This window comes from Gavialis gangeticus, unplaced genomic scaffold (genome assembly GCF_001723915.1).
Source record: "Gavialis gangeticus isolate Ggan-Ray unplaced genomic scaffold, GavGan_comp1, whole genome shotgun sequence".
Classification (NCBI taxonomy): domain Eukaryota; kingdom Metazoa; phylum Chordata; order Crocodylia; family Gavialidae; genus Gavialis; species Gavialis gangeticus.
The window spans coordinates 116961939-116975877 of NW_017729031.1; the positions used below are offsets into that span (position 1 = coordinate 116961939).

A 13939-nucleotide genomic window follows, 5' to 3' on the forward strand; every position below is an offset into this window, starting at 1 on the left:
GTGCCTGCTCCCTACCACCCACCCCTCTTCTTCCCAAAGATATCTCCCCCTGGCCAGGAGCAGGTGCTGGAAGGTGAAACTTGTGTACTGCTGCTGCTGTCCCCAGCAGATCCTGGCTCCCTGCACAGCTGCATCCCATGCTTGGAGCAGGGCAGGAGCAGCTCTGGGATTCCCTTGTGCCTGCATCAACTGGAGACACCTCAGGGGGTGGGGAGCACAGTGGGGAGGGAGCTGGTGCAGGAGGAGGAAACCTGTCCTCTGTTTCCCCTGTCCCATGCTGGAACCCTGTACAGCTACAGCACACAGCTAGAGTGAGACCGAAGTGGCTCTGGGGTTTCCCCTGCACTAGAGTCAGCTGACAGTAGCAATGTGAAGGTGGGGTTCAGGACTGGAGGGAGAGAGAGAGAGAGTGTTTGTGTGACAGACGGACAAACTGGTTCCACTGCATCACAGCATCATTGAACCATTTTACAAATATATATTGTATCTGTTACATAAACCATACATAGACCAGCTCTTCAGGGTAATGTTAAGTTGTCCCTTTCACAAATGGTGGCCTTAACACTCCATGAAATTGCAAGTCTTTTTCAGAACAGTACCTTCTTCCTTATAGCTTTTTAGCCATATGCAGTCTAGGGTTGTGCTCCTCTTCCTCCAGCTTCTTGATAAGTTTCCTTTTATTTCTATTTAAAAAGGCATAGAGCAGTGGTTTTCAGCCTGTGGTTTTCAACCCCTGGGGGTCCACAGACTATATCTAAGGGGTTCACAGAACATTACCATGATCAATCAAAAGTATGTGAATACCCACTCTTACAATTCAAAGCGGTCTGCATCTCCATTCAAAATTTTTTAAGGGTCTGCAAATGAAAAAGTGTTGAAAACCATTGGCATAGAGGATTGGATAATGTCATTTTAAACCTTGGTGACATAACCAAGATGACATGCTGTTGTCTGGCTCTAGTTTTCTTACATGTTGTTCACAAATATATATTTTCTTTTACAGAATAAATATAACTTCACACAATTTGCGGTGGGTTGGTGTCTTAATTTGTTTCCTAACAAAACATGTAAGGCAACCTGTCAACTTAAAATTGGCCTCAGATTTACATTTTCTTTAAGGACAAAAACAAAAATCTTTTATAAAAACATAGCACAAAAATAAATGTTTTCACTTTGTTTTTTGAGTTCAAACAATTGATTTGGGAATGCTCTAATTCCAAAACTGTAGTGGCTCCAGGAACATGATGGGAATATTAGCTCTAAATAAAGGGACACGACTGGCCAAGTCCACTCCAACTGCACCCAAGATTTTCAAGCTATTCAGTCTCTTCATATAATGCCAGTGATTTTCATTGCCTAGCTAAAATTAAGTGAACACAATATAAACAGTAAAATGTAAATATGACATTACTTTTTCCTGACTAACGGATATTTCTAATCAACTACAGAAAAATAATTGTGCTTAAAATATTTGGAAATGTTTTTAAGTTGACAGAGTTTCTCTAAAATTGGGGGGACTGTCAGTGGGGGCTTCATGTGTAGGGTGTTAGGTCCTGAACCTGATTAACATGATGGGTTGATGTGAACAAGTTTAGTCTGTTACCCCACATGTGCATGTGCATTCTAAGGGTTGGCCGTGGGCCTGCTACTAAAGTTGTGTCATTGTGTTGAAACTGAATAGTCAGATGTCTGCTGTAGGGACCATCAGCTAAAACCTATTTCACCTTATGGGCCTGAATGGCATATATATATCTGCGTAACTTCAGTTTTTGGCACTGGCACATAACCTGCTCTGAGTATGGAAGCATGCATGTGCCCTCTGAAAATACACAGTACAGATGCCCTCTGGCCAAACAGCTACACAGCAAAATTGGGTTGCCCAAGCTGGATAACTCTTAAACCTGAAGTTGCAGAAAAACCATGACTAGAGGGTGTTGGATGGAGGATGAGGTCCCTTCCATATTTTAGCCCTGTAGTTAGTGCACTTGCTCAGGACACCCACCACCCCACTCATCCAGAGGGGTTATGAAGCCTGCGTTCCAGTATACGTTTCAAAATAGCAGGCCACTGGTTAGGCATTATCCTGACGCTTTTCAGCCCACTTGTTGAGGCTGCTCACCTCCTTCCACCCCTGTGTCACTAAGACAAAGAGCTCTGTGGGCCCAGAAGAAGGCCACAAGCCAATGGGAGTGCGGTTTGCTGCCTTGAATAAGTGAAAACCCTGGGTTCTGACCTTGGCCATTGCTCTCAATGGGATAGAAATTTTGCCATTGATGTTTTTCCAAAGACTTATATCAAATGCAAGGTGCAGTGGATCAGATTTACAGGAAGGGGTCTGGAAAACACCTAATGTGCATCCTGTTGGTGAAATGCAAAACTCTCAGACCAACACGGGTATCAGATACATTCCTGTTGGTGAAAGAGCTTTATTGGAAAGCACGAAGTGCTTGTTCAAGCCCCTATGGATGAGGGGTAGGGGCTAAAACCTGGGTTTCCTGCACCCTGCATGAGTGCCCTAACCACTAGAGAAACCCCCTATTTTGCCTCAAGCCAATACTTGTTCGGGGTGATTCTGTTTTGCTACAGGGAAAAATGGAACCTGAAATTGTGCATAAGTGCCCCAAAACCTGCAGTTACACTGCTGTATATGCGCCATTTGAGACCACAGAATGAAACAGGATTTATCCTTATATGCCCTAACCATGGGTTTATTACATGTACAATGGTAATGTGACCCCTTGCATGTAGCAGGAACTTAGGCCGACTTTAGGAAGCATAATACTGGCTTCCTGGAATCTAAGATAGTTTCTATGTGGGGATCTCTCTTCCCCTGAGCAACCTGAGGCAACTAACACATTCTTCAGTCACTACCTATGCTTCATGTAGATTGCCTGTACCCTTCAGTGTCATACTGTGCAGCTTGTTGGAAAACAAAGAGTTCCCAGGTGTGGGACAAGCAAGAGTGAAATGTTTAGTATTTGGACTTCACTCTAAGGAGAAAACTACAACTGCCCCATAAAGTGATCTGATGGGAGCAAACACTCTAGGGAAAGGAAACATTTTTTATATTGCAGTAAACTTTCCTTGATGTGAGCATTTCTCTCTGAAGCTTGCTTTTTGCTTCCATTGAAGAAAGACCTAGAAATCCCCCCTCACTGTTCCGCAGTCTTATGGAAGCCGCAAGGTATTCTACGTTGCTACAGAACTTCTTCTAATACTGGATAGTGTCTATGCAAAATAAAATTGCTGCTTATATTGATTTGCCATATTAATTCAAAGGAGCTCTTTGTACATGTGCACAAAGGAAAGAGCCTCAAAACTGAGTGAATAAGCACTGCAAAAGTATAAAGTTTACAGAAGAGATCATGGTTCTGGAGTCCAGAATGCTGCAGGCACCAACCATTGATGGGGCTTCACGGTATATCTGGGCCTTAATCCTGAGTCTGGGGCCTTTGATGTTTATCTAGCCAGAGTTCTGCTAGGCTAGGGACAGACATTCAAAAAGCCTGAGCCTGAATTGATTCAGTCTTTGCAGGTTAGTCTAACCTGGCTGGGATGCTAGAGCAGCCCTCCCTCCCCTTCTATAATGCTGAGCTAAGGGGGTGTGGCCAGGCCTCCCTGCCAGGATACTCTGATTAGGGAGGGGTTCTCCCCCTTGATAACAGAGTACTTATCAGCTCTGTTATCAGCATTTATCATCCCATCAGAAAACAAAGCCTCTCTCTGTTAGTCCAGGCTCTTTTTAAACAGCTTTTCCAAAGAAGGAATGGAGGGACATTACCAGCTGACCTGTTGATTAGCTCCCAAAAGCCCTAAGCAGAAACAGTCCTGTCTGCCTTTGTCCTGTCTGCCACAGCATGGACCGTAGCCAACATGTGGTCTGCTAGCTAACGCTGAGAGGTGTCTGTGTAAGGCAGAGAGGAGAGGAGAATCCCTGCTTAGCAGGGAGTGGTGATGGGAGTAGGGGGAAGCCAGGCAGACCCCACTGTACCTGCAGTCTCTGCCAGAGCTGCAGCCAAGGAGCACAGGGGAGGGGCCAGCTCTGCTGTGGAGCAGAGAGCCCCGCCCAGTCCAGAGAGTATGCTGGGATGCCAGGGGAGTCTGGTTTAACTTAAACAAGGAAGGGACCTGGGACAGACATTGCATAAACTGGTTTGACCCAAATCAGTTAAGTCTGATACTACATTCAGCCAGGTTTACCTCAAACCAGTTTCAGCCATTTTCAAACTGGTTTATGTGCATTGAACATCTGTTCTGTTACAGGTTTAAACCAGTTTCTGATCACTTAAACCGATTTACGTGTAATGTCTGTCGCTAACCCTAAAGAGCTCTGGGGAGCCAGAAATGGAAACATAAGTTCACAGAAAGTTTTCTCTTTAGGTGTTGGCTATAGTCAAGGTTGAGGATTTTGACTGCCATGTGTCCTTATTCCTGCTGGGATATCCAGGGATCCTAGTTAGGTCTCGCTCCTTTGTTCCAAGTAAGAGCAATCACCATATTTGGGATCGGAAAGAAATTTTACCCTGTGGTCAGACTGGCATGGACTGTGGGGAGATTGTAGGTGGGGTGTGGTCCTCTTCCTTGGGTCTCTTAAGGGTATTTTAACAAAGTACTTCTGGTCTTTAGAGTGGCATAACACTGACTTGCCTATGGCAATTTAGGGTGTTTTTGACGTTTTCAGGCATTGTGCCTGTAGTTGTGCCAGAGGGTTGTTCAGGCAGTTTTAGGAATAGATTAGACAAACATTTGTCTAAGATGGTTTAGTGAGGGATGATCTTGAGCAGGGGTTAGACTGTATGACTTCCTGATATCTATTTTTCTATTATTCTGTTTGGATTTGCATTTCTTACCTATTGATTGTACTTTTTGACCATTGGCCTTGTTGTTAGTCAGCTGCTTTGAACATTTCCCACGTTGCACAAGGCACAGTGCACAACCACAGTGGGGAAACAGAGCAGGTAGGGGTGGCATAGCGATGATGCCAGGTTGTCTAGACCAGGGGTGCTCAACCTCTCACCTGCAGACCACATGCAGCCTGCAGAGCCTTGGAATCTGACCTGCAGGGTTTCCCATGGGTTGGGAAATTTGGCAGCAGGGGGGTAGCGGCAGTTAATACTGCTACCCCTCCCCACTGCCAAAATCTCAAGCCCCAGGTGGTGGGTCACAGCCAGGCTGTGACTCTCCCTGCATGGCTAGATTGGGGCTGGGCCATGCCCCCTTCCTCCTATAGGGTCGGGCCACACTCCCCTCACCCCTCTTTGGGGCTGGATTGGGGCTGGGTGATGCCCTCTTCCCTCCCCCCTGCAGGGCCAGGTTGGGGCCAGATTAAGGCCCCTTGCCTGCGTGGCTGGATTGAGGCCAGGTTGCCCCCCTGCTTTCCTCCATATGGCTGGATGGGGCCCACTACATCTACCCCAGGTGCCAGTTTGGATTCACCAGCCAGATATGGCCTATGGGGGAATCAGGCACTGCCCATCCAGCCCACTGGATGAAAAGGTTGAGCACTACCTAGACATGTTTGGACCCACTGGAAGGGTGAATAAGAAAATTCAAGAAGTGACTGGAGGCTTCCTGGACGAGTGCTAGTTTTTAAAGATTTTCATGTGAAAATAGGAGATGTATTCTTCTGATTAGAGGGGTGGGGCTCAGAGAAGGGTTCTTCATACAGAGCTAGGCAAATATTTTAAGAAAGTTAGATGGTGGAAGGCAGTGCAACTCAAAGTGCATTAGTGCTGAAATCTCAAAGCCACATCTGCTCTGACTGCTTGGAGAAGAGTTCCCTGTGTATTGGTCTAAGGGCCAGTTTCTGAGCAGCAAAAATGCTATGCTGAAACTAAAACAATGTCCCTGTGTCACTTGCTCAGTCTCTGTTCTGTTACTGGATGACAGGACTAATGAGCACTCCCAAAGGTGGCCTGGTGTTTTTGCTGTGGAAGGAAAAGCTGGACTGGGAACCTTGTTCCATGAATTACCTTAACCACAAGCCTATCTGAGATGAAGGCAGCCTGTCTGAGTGACAGGCTTGGTGACATTGCTACAACAGAAGAAAAGTGAGCACCAATAGCCCAAAGAAGGGTAGAGTTATATCTACAATTAGAAAGTCAGAATAAATTGTTCCTCCTCTGATAGCTCAAGGCAGGAGGCTGGGGGGAGGGCAGGTGCTGATTAAAGCCCTTCCTGAAAGACAAGGAAAAGCAGGAGAGGAAAATCCCTCATTGGCTGTTTTGTGGAACTGAAGAGACTAGCAATTTGCAGGGTGCATGCTTGTGACTCATTTCTGTGCTAAGGAAGTACTTGCTTGTGGCATTATGGACACCATTAATATTAATGTATGTGGCTGGAATAGCCTTCCTAGGGTACACCCACAAAACTTGCTGTGTCAGCTATACTCATTAAGTGGTGCAGCATAGTTCTTGTTCCTTTACTGTACCTGTTCTACTCGGTTCTGTTGTTCATTGTTTTTCTTGCAGTGATGCTTAGGCAGCCCAGTCATGGACAAGGGCTTGACTGTGATAGGTGCTAAAAGACACAGAACAGGGGGACAGTTCCTGCTTTAAGGAGCTCACAGTCTGAGTTAAGAACAAAAACAACAGGTGGCCATGGGACTGGAAAGGGCCACCAGGAAACAGTGAGATGATGCAGTTCAGCCTGATTGCCAGGGACACTGGCTGACTCAACACTGTCACTCTTTTAATTGAACTTTTCTTTGCTATGATGCCTAAGATTGAAGTCCACGCTGCCAGGCTATTTGCAGCTAGTGGCTTCAAAAAATATTTGCATTTAATATAGTCAGAACTCACTCAGTAACCACAGCACTGGCCTTGTTGTGGCCCTGCCAACAACCAAATCTAGAGCAAGGGGAACATGTAACCAACTCATCACATGATGGACAAAAGCCCCTATTTGTATTTGTGAAACCAGTTTGGCTTGGGCCCACTCACTTTCAGCTGTCCACGTGGTAGGATATGCATGCTGCCTTATTCTTTTGACTGTTCTGTATGCCCGCTGGGCATTTTCCCAGGATGCACAGCTACAAACATGGTAGCTCTTTGTCTAGACATGTGGGAGTTTGCCATTTCCCATTCCTTAAGTGACTGCTTTCAGTTATGTGGAATTAAACACAAGCCTTTTTTCTGTCATTTAGCTTAGCCTGTGTCTGCTTCTTCCCCCAGCCCAAAGAAGGATACTTCCTTCCTGAAAGCTTCTCAGACTTCTCTCCCCACTATACTATATATCAAAAAATCCTTGCCTCTCATACATTTCCTGGACCAATATGGCAATAACAACATTTCAACTCTTTCTCTTGTGAAATGTTCCTCCTCCCTTTTGTGGCTGACCAACTGCAGCCTCTTCTACTAGTGCCAAGCTGTCTGTTTTATCTGAAGTAATTGCAGAGGCTACTTCTGTACAAAGACATGTCTGATTCCTACTTCTCTCAGTACCTTGATATACCGGTATTATTTCTAACTTGGGTTTATCAATCGGTAGCTATTCTTGCTATAATGAATGTACCCACCTTTCTGTATCTTGTGTATATGAGGAAATAATGAACCCTAGTTAGTGAATATAACATGTAGTTGTCATCTTGACTTCCAAGAAAAGAGGGAAAGAAACTGATAGTCTGTTAATGGGTGAATCTGTGGGGGAGGGAAGAATTGCATCAAAGTGTTTTTAATCCCTGAGGGAAACCAGCCCTGGTCTCTAAAATGCCTCCTGGCAGAAAGTTCAGATCTTACATGCATAGACTCATTTCTGCCTTACTGTTTAATTACAGCATAAGAAGTGCCAAATCTAATTCTCTTCTCCCTCTCTTTCCATACTTCCTCCACCCATCCACCCACCCATACAGCTCAGGTTCCAGACAGCGATGAGCAATTTGTGCCTGACTTTCATTCAGAAAACTGTAAGTACTGTTATAGGACTGCATGTGTGGAGGGAGGAGGGGCAGGATATGCTTAAGCCAAACAAATATGTGAATGAGCTGCATGGAGATTAAAGCTAAAGTATTAGTTCCCCTCCTACACCACTGGAAGCAGAGCAATAGTGATGAAACTCAGCCACCGACCATCCCCTTCTAGCAGACAGGGAGATGGTCTCTAGCACAGGAGATGGCCTCTAGCACATCCCTTAAGATTGAGGTTCCTGGGGCTGTTCATATTAGAGGCATTGGGGGCGGGGAGGCGGGTAATTGGGCATGCCAAGCCAGTTAAAACCTGACACTGGCACAGCAGACAAAGCAAAGCTTTCCCCTCTAATTTGTAGACTAAAAGAGGCTGGCTTAGATGGCATACAGAGGAAAAGTCCACTCTAAATCAGCATATAGATGCTGGCTTAGATGGCATATAGTTTCAGGGAGAGGAAGGAAAAGTAGGTAGTAAGTGAAGGTGGAATCCACCTTTAGTCAACTTGTGGTGACACAGGCTTTCCAGGGGAGGCATAGAGCAATATTTGGAGGGGCTTGCTGGATTCTCATCAGCATTACTCCTGTAACTGGGAGCCACCTAACCTTCAGCCCTCTGAGATGCACCCCCTCTGAGATGCCCCATGCAGCTGCCTCTCCTATCCTTTTCAGGTAATAGCTGAAGCAGGGATGGTCCAGGCCATGGGACAGAAATTCATACAGACTGTTCCAAGGAGGCCTGTTGCAGCCTGGCTGCAAGTACCCAAAGCCTGAGATTCACCAGCATGTCGGCCAGCTCAGAACAGAGAGAAATGAATGTTTAAAGCTGTTCCAGAGTCAGCTGCATTCCTGCGATGCTGCTTCTCTCTCTCCCTTGCTTGGGCAGACTGGGATGCTTCCCACTCCCTGTTTGTTTATGCTCAAGAAAATAAAAGTGAAGCATGTTTTCTTAGTGCTGCCCACTTGCCTGCCTCCTTTCTGGTGACTTGTTGAGCTCTGCAGCATTGGCCAGGCAAGCTCCCTGGGTCATATGACTTGTTTCTTCCTCCAGTGACCCTGAGCTGAGGAGAGGCCAGTCCCATGTTTCATGCTGAATGAATGAGCCAGTTGTAATGTGATAGCCTGTTCCAGCTATTAGGGGCCAGAAAGGGTTGGCCGCTCCTAGCACACTTTGCTTCTGGAGGCTCAATGGAGTTCAGTGTCCTGGACAGAGCTGATTTTTTTCCTCCTCTGTAGACACATTAGCATTTTTGTTACTTGGTCTAATAAATGTAGTGTTGCAAGCGGAAGGGCAAGGGATGTTTCAGCATTGCAGGAGGGTACTTCTCCCTTGCCACTGCTCCTGAAACCGGCAGTGTTTGCACAGACACAGAAGTGTCGTTTTAGATGCTATTAGATTAATCAAGTCTGCTCTGCATGTGAGCTGAGGCGAACTGCGCTGCGCCACGTGCAGTTGTATAAGTGCTGAAGTGCACATCAGCGCACAGAAAATAGCAGCAGTACGCTTTTGATCTAAAGCACGTCCGAGGTGTTTTAGTTCAAAAGCGCACCACCACCATTTTCTCAATGCTGACGCACATTTTGCTGCTTATGTAACTGCATACGTCACAGCACGCGGTGCTTTTCAAAGTGCCTGGCGCTGCGGCACTTACATGTATAAAAATGCCTAAGGTGACCAACAGGAGATGGGTGTCAGGCTCACTTCTGCTCCCTATTTGGGTTGGGTCCAGCTCTGTTTATAAGCATGCCACTCCACTGTGATTAATGGTAGCATCAAGATGCACTCTAGGAAATAGGCCTCCACAGTAAGGACCAGGACCAAAATCCACTAAGAACCACCATATAATTGTGGGCATATTTATCTGCACTGATTTCTGACTGGCAGTCTGGATTTCATTGGGGTTTGGAGCAATATTAGGAATAAGTATGAGCTTTTCTAACCTGGACTGAAATCAGAGGTAGTTGTGAGGGCTGATGTTTCTTTAGCTGGGCTCTGAATTCTCCCACTTTCTTGCAGAAGAAAAGTTTTATTGGGTGGTGGCTGGGTATAGACTAGTCCCGAGTGTGCTGGGACAATAAGTCCCCTCCTCCAATCCTGGAATTTGATGCTTGCTTTTATACATTTGAAAGGGACACAGAATTCACCTCCACAGGAAGGCTTGCCTGGGATTTGAACCAAGAGTTTTGCATTGTACTAATAGACCCCCACACCATTTCTGTTCCAGGTAGGCTGTTCACAGGGTGCCAAGGTAACCTCCATAGTGGCACAAGCTTTGCACCATAGAAAAGACACCCCAAGAGCTAAACTCTGTTCTTACCTATGTTGGTGCAAATCAGGCCTGTCCAGGCAAATTGGGCTATATCCAGCCCACAGGCTTCTGCCAAGGCACCACTTGCCCCATCGCTTCTGCTGCTACAGCAGCCAGGGTCTCTGGGGCACAGCAGCAAGTGGGGGTGGGGGCTGTGAACCCACTGCCTGTGCAGCAGGGGCACTCAAATGACCCATGCAATGGTGAGAAGGAGGCTTACACTGTTCATGTGGTGCAGTGAGGGGGAGCTTTCACTGCCTACATGCCACCCACATGGTGGGAGAGGTAACTCTTGCTGCCTACATAGTCGGGGGGGGGTTCACCGCCTGTGTGGTTGGGGTTCCAGGAAACCTGTGCAGTGTGCAGTCTTGGAGCTGTACGTGGTGCAGTATGGAGCATCAGGGGTACCAGGAATTTCAGAATTCATTTTGATCCTCTGGTTGTAGAGGTCAGATCCATCTTGCCTCCTTTGGCAGCTCTCAAGGCACAGCACACAATTTAATCCCTAGAGACAGAGCTCAGAGTATCAGCTATAAGGGTGCATCTCAGAGGAGGGCCATCACGTCTTTACAGGGATCTGCATCAAGCTGACTGGCATTTGCACTTCTCATGTCAGTTATTGAAGAAATAGACTGAGCTAAAGTCAGAGCTGTAGCCAGATCAGCCGGTAACTTTCCTTCCTAAGAATCCTGGGCCAAGTTCTGGCATGGTGTTAGCTGATGGGGATGGGAATTTTAATTAAGAATGTACCTAGTGAACAAGGTCCAAATTCAAGTAAAGTGCAAGAGCCCGTAGCTCTCTCTCTCTAGCCCCAGTGCTCCTTTTGCCTTTTCCTTGTTGAATGTGCAAACTAGGATGTCCTATGAAGCCATGCCTACCTCCTCTCTTTCCTTTCCGTGTTCAGTGACCTCCTGTGGCTGAAACCAGGGGCAGAGTCTTACTGTGACCTTCAGCTAGGACAGGCCCTTCCAAGGAGCCAGAAAGGAAGTTTTGCTCCCTAATGGATTCAATTAATTGTAACAAGTAACAATACCCATATCCCACTTCTTGACCCCATAAACTGCTACCCATGTTCGTTATTGATGATATTCTAACCAGCCCAGAAATATTACTTACCATCTGAATTAGACCAAAGCTAAAAGCTGGTGTAATGAAGGTAGCACGGTATCATTTGGCATTTTCACTGGTCTACTGCTTGTAGGCTCAGGTGATGTAGGTGTTGATATTCCTTCATTGCTGCTTTTTACCTCACTTCTCTTCGGGCGCATCTACACGTGTGCTTTAATGCTCAGCAGTCTATTTTACTGTGCATTAGAACATCATGGCAAAAACTGTGCTAATATGCTAATGCACAGTAAAATTAGGCTACTGCACATTAAGTGTCACTAAAAAAATGTGCACTTTTGCTACTGTCCATTAGGGCAGCCAAATGTGCATTTAGTAAATACCTCATATTAGAGGTACTATATTTAATGTGATGTAGCAAAACTGAACGTATAGATGCGCCCTTTATTACTTTGATCTCTGCGTCTATGGCAGCAATGATTGGCTTACTGCCAGAGATACAGCTCTGGTGACCCACAGGCTAACCTGTTAGTGTGGAAGACATTCCACAAAGGAACCCTTGTGCTCCAGCCAGCTGCATCAGCTTCTACATTTGCACTGCCACATATGAAAAAACTTCAGCAGGATAGTACTTGTATTTACAAGTGCTACCCTGCTGCAGAGCTTATTAGTCTCCTGCAACCTAATGTGTACATGCTGTGATGTTTACTGTGGAGCTAATTAAGCAACTCCATAGTAAATATCTTGTGTAGAGATGCGTGCTAAGACCCTGTGAGGGAGTGTTTCCTAGAGAGTAGGGACCCGACACTCATTTTCTATCCCAGCTCTGGGAAGAAATGTGGTTAGAGTGAGAATAGAAGCCAGGATTTTCTGACAATGATTCAGCGTGCAAACTTGAGAACTTTTCTGCAAAATGGAGATGATAATAGTGACCTGTGCCTCTGGAAGGCTGCATGGCTTGCCAAATGCCAGGACTCTGATCTAAAAGATGCTGTGGAACTGCTGAGTTCAGCAAACCACTGAAAGCCTCAGTCCTCAGAAAAGATTTGATCTCTGGTAGATACTCATCTGGCCCTATCACCACAGTATCTGAGCTCCCTGCACATAGGAATGCTTTATCCTCACCAATGCAATGTTTCAGACATGTGGAACTGAGGCACAGAGCAAGAAAGCAACTCACCCAAGACCAAAGGCCAAGTCTTCGGCAGAGCAGGGAACTAAACCAGTATCACTCAAGTCTCAGGCCAATGTCCGCTGCCCGCCATCCTTCCTTTCCTGGGAAGGAAGCCCAGCTCTAAGCTTTTATCAGTACAGCCCCTTTGAGGACATCCATCTCTCAAAATATTATCCATCAGGAGAATATTTATCACACAAGGAAACAAAGGTGAGCAGAAACCACCCCAGCTAGGCCTTCAAGCCTGGTACCCTACAGGTGGAGCTCTGCCTTCCCAAAGGCATCCTCCTCCCCTTGTAGCCTGTCCCCAAACACTTGTGGCAGAAATGTGAGAGTTGCACTGAAGCCAGTCAGGTGCACACTGCACACAGCCACATCCATTATTCCTGTTCTTGGCAGAATAAGCCTTAAAAATCAGCACCTTCTCTGAGTGCCCAAAGTTTCTCTCATACCTAGTCTTCACTTTGCACTGGGAAAGACGGGGGGGGGGAATTCAGTGCTCTCTACCTGTATCTCCAGACTAACATGCTTTAGAAACATAAGAACATAAGAAGTGCCCTACTGAGTCAAATCAGTGATCCACCTATCCCAGTATTCTGTCTCTGACAGTGGCACAAGTGCATGCAATAGATGGAGAACACTGAACCAGATATCGCTAAAGTGATATATCCCCTATTCAATACCCTTCCTGGCATCCACCATTTATTGGTTTAGAGATGCCAAAGAAAACATCTCCATCCATTCTGTTTAATAGCCATTACTAGATCTATCATCTATCCGTCTAGTGCCTTTTTGAACCTGGCTATGCCGTTTACATCCACCACCTCCTGTGGCAGTGAATTCCACAAGTTAACTATGTGGTGCATAAATAAGTACTTTTTCTTGTTAGTTTTAAACCTGCCACCTACTAATTTCAACAGGTGCCCTCTAGTTCTAGTATTCTGGGACTTGGTGAACAACAGTCCCTGTTCACTCAGTCCACACCCTTCACGATTTTACAGCTCTCTACTACCCTCTCAGCCTTCTCCTTCCCAAATTGAAAAGTCCTAGGCTTTTTTAGTATCTCCTGGTATGGCAACTGCTCCATGCCCCTAATCATTTTGATTGCCCTTCTCTGTGCCTTCTCGAATCCTACTACATCCTTTTAAAGATGTGGAGACCAGAACAACACACAGTATTCAAGATGCGGGCACAATATTTATTTGTATAATGGCACAATGGTGTTCTCCATTGTGTTCTGAATACCCGTCTTGGCTTTTTTGGTCACCACCGCATATTGAGCTGACATTTTCAGAGATTCCAAGATCTCTTTCCTGAATCATAACAGCTGTTTTACAACCCAGCATTGTGTATGCCTAGTTGATGTTATTTTCCTCCCAGGTGTATTACCTTGCATTTGTCAGCAATGAAGTTCATCTGACATTTTTTGCCTGCTCGGTTAGCTTGGTGAGATCTTTCTGCAGCTCCCCTCCATCAGCTTGAGACTTGACT

At 45.9% G+C, this 13939-nt stretch overlaps 1 protein-coding gene across 1 annotated transcript in view; it reads left to right on the forward strand.

The window, feature by feature from the left end:
* Positions 1 to 13939, forward strand: part of ETV4 (ETS variant 4) — a gene marked incomplete at its 5' end in the record, with an annotated part of 60307 nt that overhangs the window by 24493 nt on the left and 21875 nt on the right. Inside the window, one exon of the mRNA XM_019522923.1 lies at positions 7850 to 7903. Within this exon, the coding sequence (XP_019378468.1) occupies positions 7850 to 7903 (54 nt within the window). The remainder of the gene's footprint in view (positions 1 to 7849; positions 7904 to 13939) is intronic.